We start from the raw sequence: 15,406 nt of genomic DNA on the forward strand, positions 1-15,406 counted from the left end.
CCTCTCCCTTCCCTCCACCCAAGTCACTCTCCTCCCTATCCCCTTCTGGGGGGCGAAGGGCCGCCCCCCCCCACCCCGGCTTCACATCACTCCACGAACCCGCCAAGCTCTCCCCGCTCCGTGGGGTAAAGCGCTGCTCCCGCACTCTCCCTGACCCCCCCTTCCCTTCCCACCCCCTCCGCAGGGACTGCCCCGCGCCCGCTGCTGGAAGGTGGGGGGTTTGTAGGGTGGTGTGGGTGCTCTGTGGGTGTGTGTGGGGTGTTTTTGTGAGAGGGTGGTGCTGAGTGAGGCGGGAATGCTTGGGTTGCTTTGGCTGTTTTATTTCAAGGGCTCCCACTTGAATTTCCCTGTTACAACTGCCTGACTGTAGTGCTGGAGACTGAGCCTTAAACTCAGGAATTTCTGAAACATACCTAAATGAAACATAAACACATCTAGCTAGAAGTGTTTTACTTCCTCACTGTCTGAGTGAAACGCTGCTTCTGGTTCATTATCCTGTTGTATTCCCAATGTCTATCCTATGTTGTAAAATGTGTGTTTTCGAAGAATTAATGGTTTCTGTGAGCTCTTTGAATCAGTTAAGCAAAAATCTGTAAGAGCTGGTAATCGAGGATTTAGTATTTGACTGGTGGAGAGGTGAGAGGCCTTGAATTTCCACAGTGAAGCCCGAGAGCTGTAAATTATACTGGCATCATCAGAGGCAGGAAATTCCCTGTCTGAAGTACTCAGATAAGCAGGTAAATTAAACCAAAGCTCTGGATAGATAATGATTGCCATTTATGGAGCAGCGACGCTAAGTTTTGAATGACTGCATTTCTGCATGTAGTTACTTAGTGACCTCTACAGAGGGCAGAAATGAACTGGTTTAGAGTTAAGATTTTTAAAGGGAGATTTTTAGTCTCTATAGACATAAAGCCACTGTGTAGGTACCATGGTGACTGATGCTCTATAAATAACTACGATGGGGATAACACATGCCCCAGTTGAAAGGCGCTGCTGAACTGCTGCATACCTGGAGAATGTTGCAAACAGGAACTCGCCTCATTTCTCAGGCATGAAGAAAACATACGATAACTCCAAGGGTTTTTTAAGTATTGCCTCTGTTGCTGCGGGGATGAAACAGAGATACCCTTGGGAGGAGATGCTAATTAAATATGAAATACTCTGTTACTCTGAATGAAAAGTAGCCAATGTGTATGTAACCTTCGCCTGGTTAGTGGGAACAGGGTTTGGTTTATGCTGACTTAAAATGTGATTTTTATTTATTGCCCTGTAGTTCACTGGATAGATAAGATGGCTGCTCTTGAGAAACATCCAGACCTGAGGCTCCAGCAGAACAATCCATCGGGTAAGGACAGTCCTTTCTTTAAAGCCCTGCTGCTGTTGGATCCTGTTTCAGTTTCTCTGAGGAGACATGTGGCTCTGAGAAATGTTCTTTACCAAAAGCTTTTTATTTAAAAAAAAAGAGTCTTATTCCTGCAAAATAAAACAATTGCATGGGTATGCAAGGGTAGAGAATCATTTGGTAACGAACCTATCTCTTGAGTAATAACTGATAAATGGGAAAGAGTTCTTAACAGTTAATGCAAAAATGTGTCTTTAATTTAACCAGTTTTGCTGTGTGCCAACGCTGCTGCTCTTCTTTTTAGTCTGGGTACCTGAGCATCAGCTGGGTGTAATTTCACCAAACTTATCAATGGGAATATGATTTACTGCTTTTGCATTCTGACTTCCATAACAAGACTGATTTTCAATCTCCTGTTGATATTATTTGACTTCCCTGTGCTTGCTGCCATTTCCTTTTGCAAAAGATACTTCTTTAGCAACAATACGGGGAGTCAGGCAAGGATCGCTTTGGGTTTTGGTAGCACGGGTAATTAGATACAGCTTGATTAGGTGTATTAAAAGGCTTTTCAGTCTGTTGGCTAAAACATAAATATCCCTGGCTTTTTCTTTCCAGATCCCAGCACTGGTCAGAAGAGTAGTTTCTTGGAGACTGACTGGAAAACACCGATGTTGTCCGTGAAGTTCCAGAGCCGTGTCAGTCGCTGTTCAAGCGTGGCGGACAGTGGGGATGGGGGCATTGGGACCTCCTGCTCGGACAGTACAGAAGGTGATGGTCAGCATGGGATTGCACAATAACAGCCAAAGACTTCAAGTTTTCTTAGAAGACCAACAAGCATTAAATAGCCTGATATTAGTGAACCCTGGAATGTAAAACTCGGGGAGAGCAGAATCTGTAATGGTGTTTGGAGACTATTTCAAAACCAGTGCCTCAGTACACAGATATGCTGCCTGAAATATAAACAAGTGATTAAGGGAGTTGCTGTTTTTCTGAGCTAGTTTGGTTATCTTTTAACTGTAATAAGCATTTTAGCTGACTAAAAGAGCCACCTTGGTGATTCGCTGGCTCATATTGACCTACAAGTGATTTATCAGAAAGTCTGTTGCATGCTTTTCTTAAGAAATAATTTATAGGTGCCTCTAGAGACTTCAGATCAGTATGCCTTTGTGTGCAAGTCTCCTCAGTGTTAGAGCTGTGTGCTTCTCAGTGAAGAACACTGCAGCCTTGCCCTCAGCTGAGGTGTGTTCTGTGAAATTGCTTGTCCCAGCAATCCTTTCCACCTGTATTTTCATCTTCATCTGTGAAAGTGACATAAACCACTACTGATTCACTGATTCTTCTTTCAGCAGCGAGGAAGTTTGTGTCGTTCTTTAAAACAATGCACTTCACACATTCGTGCATTTCACAAGGTGCCCTGAGCCTTTTGAATGAGCTATAGATCTTAATAATGTGTGAGTTGAAGTGAAGGCTTTTTAAAAAGTCTGGCTTGTGGAAATATTGCTAGAAATATTACTAGAGCGCATGTTTAAGTGTCCCATGTAGCCTCTCTCGGGATAATAAAATATCCAGTTGCATGCTGAGGGCAAGGGAGATAATGACGGCTCTTTCCGAAACTGCCTTTCTGAATGTTTGTAATGTTGTAGCCTTGTTTGTAAGAGCTGAGGCTGAATTGCAGCACTGAGAGCTGGCTGAAGCACGCTGACTTTTGGGTCAGTACGTTAGTCAGAAATGTTGTTGTGACGACCCTTGGCACACTCAAGGAACTGATTGCAGCATCTGCACGTGGCACGCTGGTCAGAGAACTCAAGTTCCTGATAGTGATACTGGGGTATAAATTTAGGAACTGTAAAAGGAAATTGTACTGTCTCTTCAGCTTGCCAAGGTGAACCTGCTTGTAACTGCTTGGTAGCATGGTGTTCTCTGGAGTTCCTATGCGCAACCAAGTAATGTCTAAGAGATTTTCTCTCCCTCCTGTTCACTTTTGAGGAGAGGGTCTTGTGTCTTTATTGTGATAGTTTTCCTGCAGTTTGATGGTGGTCTTTGCAGAACCTGGTTTTGGTCCTATTCAAATTGTAACCCTTTTATTCCTTCTTGTAGCAATGCTTTGAGGTTACAAACAGGTGGAAGGGTGACCTTGCAGTCCTGATGTTGGATTGAAGAAACATCATGTGGGGATGGGCCTTTAGCCAAACCCATGAAGAAAACAAGTTTGTGTATAGGGGAGAAACCTGGAATTACTGCAATACACAGTGTATCGCGATGAGGCACTTTGCTGTTTGCCTTTCTTAGCTCTTCCTGTTGCTGTATTGAAATCTGAGAGTTGCTAAGAATAACTCTGTATTTCCATGTAGCCAGGTTTGGTCCCCGTCTGAGAGGACAGGCTCACGTTGGGGTGCGTGCGCTGAACTCTCTCTCATTTCCTGTGGCAATAAGGCGAGAGCCATTACTCTAGCCTCTAGAAAAAACTCTTGCTGCAGCGTCCTGGAGGAATTCGAAGGTCAACTGCTTGGTGATCTAGTGTCCAGTTATGATTGAAGCTCATCATGGGCTTAGTGAAGGCTCCAGTTAGCTTTGGTTACGGTTCAGAGGCGCTGAGCTGTGAGACGGGCAGAACAGAGTCAAGGTCTCAGTGTTCAGCTGAGTAAGTTTCAGCCTTTTTATTCAATTTAAAGGACTTGATTTCTAAACCTATAGAAAGATAACCTTATTGATTTAAAATTATACTAGAGTAGCTTAAAAACAAGGGATTAAAAATGTGTACTGAACTAAACTTGGATTCTCCCTGTGGCTTACGGTGGTAGAAAAATTGTTGTGAAACTTGTAGTGAGGGGGAACACAGGTGTGCCTTAGTCTTGCTGCTGCTTAGGAGGATGTGTTCAGGGGGAAAAGAATAGTTTTTTAAAATTCTTTCAGAAAGTTGTTCAGCAGAGGAATGGCTGTTTGTGTCAGAATATTTTCAGGATTGTAATTAAAGCATCACTCTTTTTCTTCCCCTAGACTTCTGCAATTCCAGTAACGGTTCCTCATTCCAGCCCATCAAAACCCAAGTGACCATCCCAACAGCCCATGTTATGCCTTCTACATTGGGTGCCTCACCCTCCAAGCTGTGCTCTGTGGGAGACCAGAGCTGTTCGCAGAGTACTTCAAAAACTGCTATGCCAGGATCTGCTTCTGAACACGCAGGGCTCATGAGAAACGGGGATTTTAATGCTGGGAGGTCATCTCAGGTGCCACCCAGGGATCTCTTGCGAGTCTACGGGACTTCAGGGGAAAATGGTTTTGAGCCATCATGGCATCCTGTTTCTGATCACATGAGAACAGAAGATACTTGGAAGTTTGACACCCCTGCCATTGAGCGCACCCTTAACCAGTCTCTCTTTCCGGATAGTTTGTGCACTGACCCTCTGCACAGGTTCCAGAAGTTCAATCCAAACTCTGGGGCAGCTGAGACAGGAAAGGACCATTATAAGGTGTTGCCAGAGAGTAAGCAAGCAGCAGGGGCTAACGGAGTCTGTGAGCCCCAGGACGGAACGTGGCCGAGCGGGAGCCGACTGATGCCAACGGGACTCCAGGCCAACAGTTTCTTTTCAAAACCTGTAACTCCTTCATCTCGAGCGTGGATGCAAGAAGCCTGCATGCTACACCCGCATGAGCGGGTCTGTGAGCTTGGTGCTTGGAAACAAGAGCTGGAGAAAGTGCGATTGCAAATAGAGCAAATGCAGGTAGGGAGCTGCTTGTGTGAATATATGAGTTTGAAACCCTTCCTGTCTCTTTAGTCATGAATCATTGTCCCAGACTTATGAAGCAAGGGTGAAAATGTCTCATGCTTCTCCCTGTCTTACACTGGAAGTCTCTTAATGATCTGTTTTTACAACATGTGGTGTCACAGGTATCATTTGTCATGCTGCGAGCAGCCCTGTATTATGTTACAGCACTGCACAACGGTTCAGATCGAGATGAAATATCCTGTCCACTAGAAACTGCAAAGCAAAAGCATGCCACGAAGCTCTTAACAGTTTCTAGAATAATTGTATTCTGTAGCTAGAGTTAGGAAACAAACTTTTTTGAAAATATGCATAAAACTAACTGCAGTTTATTAGATGGAAACAGTTTGTTTATCACCTCCCACCAGCTGTACCCTAATAGAGACAAATTGTTTCCAGCGAGCTAGCACAGTGATCTAAAATTATTTGTTAATCTCCAGTTGTGCTTGGGCAAAGTTACTTGTTCTTGGACATTGACAGAGACTGAAATAGCTATGTCCTGGCATGCAGATGAGCACACAGTGTGCAAAATAGCTCTAGCAATGTTGCAATTACCTCTGTGGAGCACAAACCTCTCCCTCCTCGTTTTGTCTCCTCTTTCAGTTACAAAATGGAGGTGCCTGCCACCATCCCTCAATGTATTCTCCTTCACTGCCTACACCTGATCCAGCCCAGTGGATCAATATCCTGAACTCCAATGAAAACCTACTCAAGGAGAAAGAGCTTCTCATTGACAGGTGAGAGTTTGATACTGACATGTGGCTTAAGGATTCCAGTGCATTTGCTTTTGGAAAGGGAGAGTTTTGAAAGTACCATGGAAAGCTCGTATCTCAGAGTCCCTTTTACCCAATTGAGCACTTTTGTTGCAAAGAACAACACAACGACCTTTGAGAACAGCTCTCTGCCCCTTCCTCTTGGAAGTAGGGTGGTGATCCTGAAGGGTTCAAGTACATCAATTTTGGTTATGGTTTTCTGTGTTTTATAAGGGGTAAAGATTTCTATTTAAAACACAATTATCTGCAATATCAAAACTATTGCCTTTTTGCTTGAGGACTTTCTGGGAGCTCTTTGAGATCTTGATTTTAAGTTTGTTCTTTGTGAGTTTGGGCTGGCGAACAACGCTTCTCATACCTAGTGCCAGTGGTCTGTAAACTTTTCGAAAAAGTAAGTCCTCATGAAAACTACCTTCAGCATTTGGACTGTAAATACTTTTTCTGCTTGCTCATTTTGAGTCGTCTGATGTTTGTTCATTTTACTCATAAGCTCCACAGCCAAGCTGGATCCTCCAAAGCATATGAGGCTTGTGTGTTTTATGTATAATAATTGCTGGGAGGGAAGGGAAGTTAATATCAATTGTAAAAATGTTGAAATCGATACCTTTCAGACTATTTTTCTGCAGGTCAGTTCTGAGTTGCAGAGTTGTCTTTCTGTTCTGCTTGTCACTGTATGGAGCATTAGAGTTGTGATGGCACTATTCATGTTGTATTGCTCTCTACTTCATGTTTGAGACCAGTGCATTAACTGGGGTGTTTTTTGTTTTGTGGGTTTTTGTGGGTTTTTTTTTACAGACAAAGACAACACATATCCCAGTTGGAGCAGAAGGTCCGGGAAAGTGAACTGCAGGTTCATAGTGCCCTGCTTGGCTGTCCAGCACCCTACGGAGATGTCTACATGTTGAGAATGCAGGTAACTGGGTGCAACAGGGTGTCAGTAAGAAATATGTATTGAATCCAACAGCCCTACTATCTCTCACTAGGCATTTCCTGAGTAGGAGGGCTATGCAGAGTAAAACTACCCTTTGTATGGGGTCCTGATTACCTGTCATCTCTGAGATATTCTGTGACTCTTGAGATTTCAAGCCCTGAAGTACTATGGTTTGTTTAGAAGCTGTGCTAGTGATGCAAATGTCTGACAGCACTGACAAGTGCTATTTCAGATACCTCAGTATAAAAGATGGGCCGAATGATGTTCGGGAATTAGGAGGGCTGAGAACACAGCTCTGAGATGCAGCTGCTCAGTGCCAGTTTGTAACTAACCGAATTCATAGGCTGTCTCTGTTTGCAGGAGCTGCAGCGAGAGAACACGTTTCTTCGAGCACAGTTCACAGAGAAGACTGAATCGCTCAGTAAGGAAAAGATTGAATTGGAGAGAAAACTGGCTGCTGCAGAGGTGGATGCAAAGCTGATCCGGGAGTCGCTGAAGGAAACTATGCAGAAACATGCAGAGGAGTTAAAGAAACAGGAAGAAAGGGTATGATCCCCATTGCTCTAGAAATGGGAAGGTGTTTTTTTCTTTGAGAAGCTAAAAGTCAATGTAGTGCCTAGGTGAAAGTTTTCTGTGGCAATGTGTTAGTGTAGGTTTTTTCTGATCTCCTTGTAGAATTCTTTGGTTTATAGGCAAAAGCCCTTCCTCCTGCAGTTAGAAGTATTTCAGTACATCTTCTTTTAACCAGAGAAGCAGCTTGTCTTTAGCTAAGTGAGCGGAAATGCTGCTGAGTTAGTGATCTGGTATTTTGGTGTTGAGTGCTGTACAAAAAGGTAAATGAGTGGGCTTACAGAGGACTGAAGAATGGACAAGAAATCATATAAACTAAACTTGTCTATAACTGTCCCTGCAGGTAAAGGGAAGAGACAAACACATTAATAACCTTAAAAAGAAATGCCAGAAGGAATCGGAACAAAACAGGGAGAGACAACAGAGAATTGAGACCCTGGAACGATACCTGGCTGATCTACCAACCCTTGAGGACCACCAGAAACAAAGTCAGAAGGTAAAACTTTCTGAGTTGAGATGATAGCTCTTCACATACTTGCTCAGGTGACTTTTCTCCAGCTGCAGTTAATCCTCTGTGCAGCTGCTCAATTAAAGTTGTGGTGTGGCCTTTTTGGAGGAGGAATATTCTGAGCTGTAGCTGAGAACTGCCACATAGGTACTAAAAATCTGCCTTGCGAATGTATTGAAAGATGGTGTGTGTGGTGAAACCCCTGGGAGGTCTCTAGGGTGTTATGATGGTCTTTGTTGCAGCTGAAGGAATCTGAACTGAAGAGTACTGCTATGCAGGAAACAGTGCTGGCACTAGAAACAGAGCTTGGAGATGTCCGGGCTGCTTTCAGGGAGCAAGAGATGCAGCTAGAAACCCAAAAACAAAAGGAGCTGGAGCTTCGTTCCACCGTGCGCAGGTAAAAATTGGGAAGATTAGAATAAGCTTCATCTTAGCACTGAAGTAATCGCTGCATGAGAACAGTGATGATTCAGCACAGCCACTGTCCCACCTGGCAGGACCAGGTTACCATGGATTTGTGGTGATTATGTGAGTGCTTGCCAAAACACAGTGTCCAAATTCTGTGTGCCAATAGTGGAGAGTGGGAGCAGAATCAGATGGCTGAAAGGAAGGGGGCCCCTGTTTTGTCACCTGGGTTTGTGTCCTCAGGTTATTGCTCTCAACTGTAACTCCTTGCAAAATGGACTATGTAATCCACAATTGTTGCATCTCTGCAAATGTGCCAATATCATGGGCAGGGCTGTGTCCAGGGAGAGGGACTCCTTCCTTCATAGCCCTGGCAGTTTGCAAGCTGGGATGCAAACAGGGCAATGCTGGCACCTGATATGAAAATCATTCACTGCCTCGTGTTGTTTAGTGAGGGAAACACCCCAAATAAAGCTGGTTTTCCCATGGTCTTCTGCTAATTTCAGCTTGCAGGACAAGATGCAGCAGTGTGTAAAGAATGCAGAGAGAGGACCCCCTGCCCAGGATGGGGAGAGACAGAAAATAGAAAATGACTCTCTGAAGAAAGAATGTGACTGCCTCAGGAAGGTAACAGACTGTCCCAGCTGGGAATCACACATTTTTCCTTCCACTGAGTCACACCAGGCACTAAAATGAAATCAAGGACTTTTTCAGTCATAGGCAATCACAATTGCACTGAAGCAGCAGCTCCTGGAATTCTAAACTGGGGGGTTTTAAAAGCTGTTCTTGGTGTGATAACCGTGCACTCCTACAGTAACACTGGTGAGAAGCTGCAGAATGCAGAAGGAGGGAGAGGAAAACCACAAGAATGCAACTTCTCCAGTCTGTTTTTAGCTGATACTTCTAATGGTGCCTTTTATCAGGTGCCTTTTATCAGGGAATCTAAGTCCATTACTAACAGAGGCAGTGATTAAAGCAGTAAGTGGACAGGAAAGAGGAGGAGAGGGGATGCTGTCCTACTGAAGGAGAAATCCTGGTGATATTACTGAGTCTATGCGGCCAGTTCTGATGCCTCTGCTTTTGATTCCAGATTGTGGACAAACAGCAGAAGAAGATGGAGCAGTTGTCCTTGCAAGTAAAGGTGAGAGGTGACTGCGGAGGGACCTAGAACTTGAGAATCTGCTGTGAAGTGAGTTAGACTTGCTACTTTCCCATGGTCTGTTCCAGAACCTGGAAGAACAGGTGGCCCAGGAAGAGGGGACAAGCCAAGCTCTGAAAGAGGAGGCAATGAGAAGAGACAATGCACTGCAGCAGCTCCGGACTGCTGTGAAAGAGGTCAGAGCGGGAGCATTTAGAGTGCCCAAGCATAGCAGTTGAATGAACAATGAATTGTCTTTTTAGCAAGGCCCTTAATTTGCAGTCAGCAGCACAACCTCTTCTGCTTCCTGCTAGTCAGTTGCCCTGACAGAGCTCTGAAAGGAGCTCTTCTCTGTTCAAAAGCAGGAGGAGAAAGGCAGTTTCTGCCTCGGGAACTTCAGCTGGGGCTGTGGGTTGTGGTGGAGGACGTTGAGCTTGCCAGCTGGGGGCAGCAAGGCAGCGAGCAGGAGTCCAAACTTGGCTACAGCCCTGGCTGAAGGGCAAGGCAGAGCCCCACTCTCAAGCCTAAAAGAAGCCAAGCACAATGGCAGCCCTTGAGGGAAGGGATGGCCCGTGTTGGGGTGAGTGGCTGGTGCACAGCCTCCTGGGAACTTTTTTTTGGTGCATCGCTCCTCGGCAGGGATGGTGCAATGTCATCAGGCCCTTCCTGTCTGAGCCAGGAAAGCCGAATGCTCACACCCTGTAGGACTGACACTCGCTCATCTGGCAAGAGTCTGGAGGGCTTGATGTAAACCAGCTCCTCCTGCCCTCGGTGCTCCCATCATCATCGAGCAGTTGCGTTAAGTTGCTTTAAGTGTGCTGGTTCTGTACCAAGTGACCTCTAATCTGCTGCCTCCGTTTGTTCAGCTTTCAGTGCAGAACCAGGATCTCATTGAGAAGAACCTGACCCTTCAGGAACGACTCCGGCAGGCAGAGCTAACAACCCAGCCACTGCCTGCCGAGACAGCCCGCCTCGCCCAGGAGTTGCACAGCGAGCTGGCCAGTTGTCTGCAGGATTTGCAGTCTGTCTACAGCATTGTCACTCAGAGGGCTCAGGGAAAGGATCCTAACCTCTCTCTGCTCCTGGGCATTCACTGTAAGTATGTGGAATAATGGCAGAGCGAACCCTTCGGTTCCTGTGCTGTGGCAGAATTAAATAACTCGCATATATTATAGCACGGAAGGTTTTCGTCTTTCTGGGATTCTGAACCTTCTTTCTGTGGGTAGCTAGCTCTAAAGGTGCATGCTGTAATAGCTAAATGTTAAGTAATACCTCTCTTGCAAATGTGCGTTGTTTTTCCTGGCTCGCTTGCAAATGTGTGTGTTCCTTGGTCAGAACTGCATGTGAAGTAACTCCCTTCTCTGATTCCACAGCTGTGCAGTACTCTGCTAAGGAGAAGGACGACTTGCTGAGCCCTGATGGACTTGCAAAGAAACTGGTGGAGGTAAAACAGCTTCACAAAGAGGTGGAGGACTTAAGGACGGCAATATCTGACAGATATGCTCAGGACATGGGAGACAACTGCATCACCCAGTAAAGAACACTCCCCAAAGTAAGATGGGAAATGAAGACTTGAAACCTTCAGGAGTCTATAGCTCCTACAACCCAAAACCTATTCAGCACTTTACCATCCCTTTGCTCGGGTACAAGATGTGTGACTTATCCAATCCGTGAGAAATCAGGGGGTTTGTTGCCAGAAGTGTTTAGCTGCTGACTGGCTAACTGGAATCGTTCAGGGCTTCGGTGTCGGGCTTTGCAGTAGCTTTGATCTTGTGGAATGTGTTTATGCTGTGTTTGCTGGAGCTGGTGTGGTCTCTGATGCTGGGAGATGAATTCTGAATTGCCTTCCAGGCATGTCAAATGATGAACATGCAAATGTGACAGTTAAAATCATCACTGAAAGGAAATGTATGCCCTGGTCTTTCTGATAAATTCTCTGCGCAGATCCTGTGTGACTAGTAAGACCAGAGGATTATCAGAGTGTTCAGGGGATATCTGTGGACTTCATAGGCAAGCAGGTGTGCCAGTTACAGTGTGCTAATTACATCGAGGTGCTACAGGCTCCTCAGATGCTGCGTGCGCTGTTCTGGCTTGGATGCTTGTGTAGCCATTCATGGAGCAGGACCTGCTTTGCTCAGGTAAACGCAACCAGAGTCTTTCAGTAGCCAACAGGAGTTGGGGAATAAAGCAACACTAAAAGAAAACTCTGAAAACGCTCCCCCTGGGCACTGTTACCCCAGAAGCCTTAAGCCTTTTATCCCCCCAAAATAGCACTCTGTGGGTATGATTCAGACTGCAGAGGAAGTGGATTGATGCTGAAGTGCCTTAATGTGCTAGAGAAACCTCCTGTCCCCACACTGCTTCGTGCCTAATGCATCTGCTGGCAGGGTGAGGAACTGCTGTTTCTTGCAGCAGCCTTTAGAGCCATCACAAACAATCCTGGGGAGCCTCAAATGTCTGTAGCCCCTGCCAGAGCCGCAGAGAGCCTCTGCGTCCCTGGGGGACCCCACTGCAGGCCAGTGGGGAGGCACACCTCTGCTTGGCGCTCTGCTTGCTGCTTAGGGAGAAAGCCATGCCGGTCCTAATGTGGCAGGAGGTACAGCTAGATCTGAGAGCTCTTCCTGATGCTTGCAAGGCAGTGACCACTCAGGCTTTGTTGTAGACCTGCCTCTTGTTCTCTGGGAGCTCCCTGTGCCTCTGCTAAATAATGAAATTTCTAAATAAATCAGCATGGGATGCGGTTCACTTTGCACAACCCTCCTTAACCTTAGTGGCAACTTTACAGTACTGAGTGCTTGCTTGTGACAACGCCGTGGTGTTGAGGGTGGAGCTTTTTTGGTTTTCAGCTTGAGTTAAGAGCAAGATAAGAAGTCGGTTCTATAACGGGAGGGGAAAATACTGCTGAAACTTCTGTCGTTTGGTTGCTCTTGGTTCAAGTTGGGGCTGTGAGCCCTGGGTTTGGGAGAAATGCTTTCGTTATTCCTTTGTGTTAAAATTTAAGACCAAATCTGTTTTGTTCTTAGTGTTTGGCCAACACGGGTGATGGTGGCAACGAATTGGTTAGGTTACTGTCCCAAGCTACCCCCTGCACGGCACGGGGAGGGAACGCACCAGTGTCTGCCCTGTTCTTTCCGCATCTGGTGTATTACATTTCTGGCTGTTTCTGTTCCCAGGCTGCTGATGCCATGTACTGAGCTAAATGTGGGCCAAGGCTATTTCTTGAAGTCATTTGTCCTGGCTGCTGGGAGCTCTCTAGGCATTGGGGTGCAGAGCAGCACCAGCTGTGAAAGTTGCTCTCACCCACAGGTTAGCAGGGTGCTGTTCAGCACCATCCCCTTTCCCTCCATTCCCCTGGGGTGCAAGCAGGAGATCCGGTTCCCAGGTGTCGTGTGGGGACACGTTTGCCCTCTGCCCCTGCAGAGCTGGCTGCGCGAATGCGATCGCGGCCGAAACCCCATCTCTGCCGGTGCTCGGAGCCTGGCCCTGGCCCAGCGGCTGGGCTGCAGGTGGGGAAGAGAAATGCCCCCACATCGTCCTCCTGCAAAACTGGCCCTGTAAGCTAAGGTGGTGATCCCATCTGCCGTACCTGTGCCTGCCGCTCTCCACGCGGGGGAAATCTTGGCCCTTCCCTTACCGGGCACCCCGGACCGTGTTCCCGCCCCGTCCCACCTTCTCGCCCCGCTGTCCCCTTGTGCAGCGCCTGTCCGCCCGGTTCCCTGCGCTCTGCCCGTCGCCTTGGGCGCCGTGTATTTATACCAGCCTTTGTCTCACCCTCTTGTTTGTACCGACTGTTTCGAGTATAAAATAAAGCCGCTCCGCTCCACTCGTGCGAGGCACTCCCGGGCGGACGGGGGGGCGGTGGCTGCCCGGGGCAGGGCCGCGGCCGATGCCGCATGCCCGGGCTCGCCGGCCCCATTGGTCCCCGCAGTCACATGCCGGGCGGCGGCGGGGCCGCCCGCTCCCTCCCTCCGAGCCTCCCTCCGCCGGGCTGAGCGCAGGGAGCGGCCGCGATCGCAGCATGAGCACCCTCAAGGTCTACAGCACCTCGGTGACCGGCTCCCGGGAGGTGAGCGGCGGCGGCGGGGCGGGGCTGGGTGCCCCGGGGCCCCTCTTCCCGGGGGTGGGCGTCTCTTCCCCGCGGAGCTGCGAAGCCCCCCCCCCGCCCCATCCCAGGTGTCCCCTCCCCTGCTCACGCTGCACCGTCCCCTACTCCCCCTGAATCCTTTCCTCCGTGCTCGGTGATCCCCCGAGCCCCGTGGCCAGGTGGGGTCTGGCCCGTGGCCCATAAGGAGCGGTCGCTGGGTGAGTTCTGTGCTGAGTGTGGCTGGCACGCTGGGCTGCGTGCCTGCCCTTCGGGCTCCTCTCCAGTTCCCCATAACCTGCCTTTCCCGCCCGGGTTCCAGATCAAATCCCAACAGAGCGAAGTAACCAGAATCCTCGATGGGAAAAACATCAAGTACGAGCTGGTGGATATCTCCCAGGACAACGCTCTCCGGGAGGAGATGAGGGCGAAGGCAGGCAACCCCAAAGCCATCCCGCCCCAGATCGTCAACGGAGACCACTACTGCGGGGTAAGGCTCATGCTCTGCATGGGGGATAAGCACCATCGAGGTTGGGTGGTGGGCAATAATCCCATCCCCTTGTTTTTGCTACAAGTGATGTCAAGGCACCTTTTAAAAGGCATTTCATGTGAGATGTGCAGGCGAAGTGCTGCCAGGGTTAACAGGCATTTGGAGCACGATGGCTTGTGAAAAATGGGACCCATGCAGGGGGACTCTGGGTGACTGTGGGCAGCGGGGCTGCGCTGCGTGGGGCTGTCCCCACTTCGCCCTGTCGTCCTCTGCGTGACTGACTGGCACCCGTGCTGTGAACCAGTTTGTGCTGCGTGCTCAGGGGACCCTGTGCTGCCTGCCCGGCAGGAGCATATAGCTCGCTCTTGCCTTGTGAGCGACCGTGTGGCTTTTTCCCTGCAGGATTACGAGCTCTTTGTGGAAGCAGTGGAGCAAAACACCCTGCAGGAGTTCCTGAAGCTGGCTTGAGCCCCGGGCTCCCCTCCCGTCCTGGACTCTACCTGCATTCCTGAGCACCCTCATCTCTGACCACCTTCACTTCCAGGTTGTCAGCACTGTCCTGGCACCACGACCTGTATCCCAGCATAGGGAAACCCATGACCAAAACTACTCATTGCAGCTGCCTACGATTCCCTCCTGCCTAACCCTGATATCATCTCAGAGGGATCCAAAGAAAGTCTGACGCTCACTGCGCATGGCCTTTGAACAAAGCTGGGCCTCGCTCACACCGCAGCTTCCAGTGCCTCTGTAAACAGCAAAGCCTCTGGGGCTGTGCGAAGTGCAGCCGTCCGTCAGCCCTCTCCTCTGCAGGGAGAGCTTCTGCTTCAGGAGGGAAGGGCTTAGGGTTGCATGTTACTTCTCACTTCGCCCAGTTGCTGTTAAAATTGTAAATCCTGCTGCCTCACTTCCTTTATTAATTTTTTTCTTCATCTCAACTGCAGAGATTATGGCAACTAAGTTGATTTTTTTTTTTTCGTTTGTTTTAATGCAAAAATGCTGCACAAAGCTGGGGTCTGACCACCCACTGCGGAGAAGGCTGGGGCTGGGGGCGAGGCCCGGTGTCACTGGGCAGGCTGCCTGGGGGGATGGATGGACCTAGAAGTGGGACCCATGCTGCTCCGTCTGCCCTCCGCTGCGATGCAGTGCCAGGGCTCCCTCGTGAGCGTTAATGGCTCAGGGCTGCTCCAGAACAGCTGATGCTCCAGCTGTCTTATCTTTCCTCTTTGAGTTGGCTTTTTTGCAACCCGGACCAAGTGCATTTTGTTTTCCTGCCAAAAAGCGAGTTTATAACCAGTGTTGTCTTCCGAGATGCTATTAAATGTTACTGTACCTTTCACATCGGTACTTGTGTAAAATTTGGTTTTATTTTGACTACAGGTTAAAACATCACCCTATGTTAAC

General features: G+C 48.3%; 2 protein-coding genes across 2 annotated transcripts; both read left to right on the forward strand.

Annotated features, from left to right (window-relative positions):
* Positions 1–1,268: 1,268 nt before the first annotated feature.
* Positions 1,269–13,874, forward strand: CEP85 (centrosomal protein 85). Its single transcript, XM_059830785.1, has 14 exons — positions 1,269–1,348; positions 1,961–2,113; positions 4,343–5,067; positions 5,713–5,846; positions 6,678–6,795; positions 7,174–7,359; positions 7,727–7,879; positions 8,134–8,288; positions 8,803–8,923; positions 9,387–9,437; positions 9,524–9,631; positions 10,301–10,529; positions 10,808–12,740; positions 13,838–13,874. Exons 1-13 carry the CDS (start codon positions 1,294–1,296, stop codon positions 10,969–10,971), a joined length of 2,352 nt encoding a protein of 783 aa, XP_059686768.1. The 5' UTR covers positions 1,269–1,293; the 3' UTR covers positions 10,972–12,740; positions 13,838–13,874.
* On the forward strand, positions 13,396–15,335 carry SH3BGRL3 (SH3 domain binding glutamate rich protein like 3). The gene is made up of 3 exons (XM_059830786.1): positions 13,396–13,500; positions 13,838–14,005; positions 14,408–15,335. The coding sequence occupies exons 1-3, from the start codon at positions 13,453–13,455 to the stop codon at positions 14,471–14,473; spliced, it is 282 nt and encodes a 93-aa protein (XP_059686769.1). The 5' UTR covers positions 13,396–13,452; the 3' UTR covers positions 14,474–15,335.
* Positions 15,336–15,406: the final 71 nt, after the last annotated feature.

The sequence above is a fragment of the Gavia stellata genome, chromosome 29 (genome assembly GCF_030936135.1).
Source record: "Gavia stellata isolate bGavSte3 chromosome 29, bGavSte3.hap2, whole genome shotgun sequence".
Classification (NCBI taxonomy): domain Eukaryota; kingdom Metazoa; phylum Chordata; class Aves; order Gaviiformes; family Gaviidae; genus Gavia; species Gavia stellata.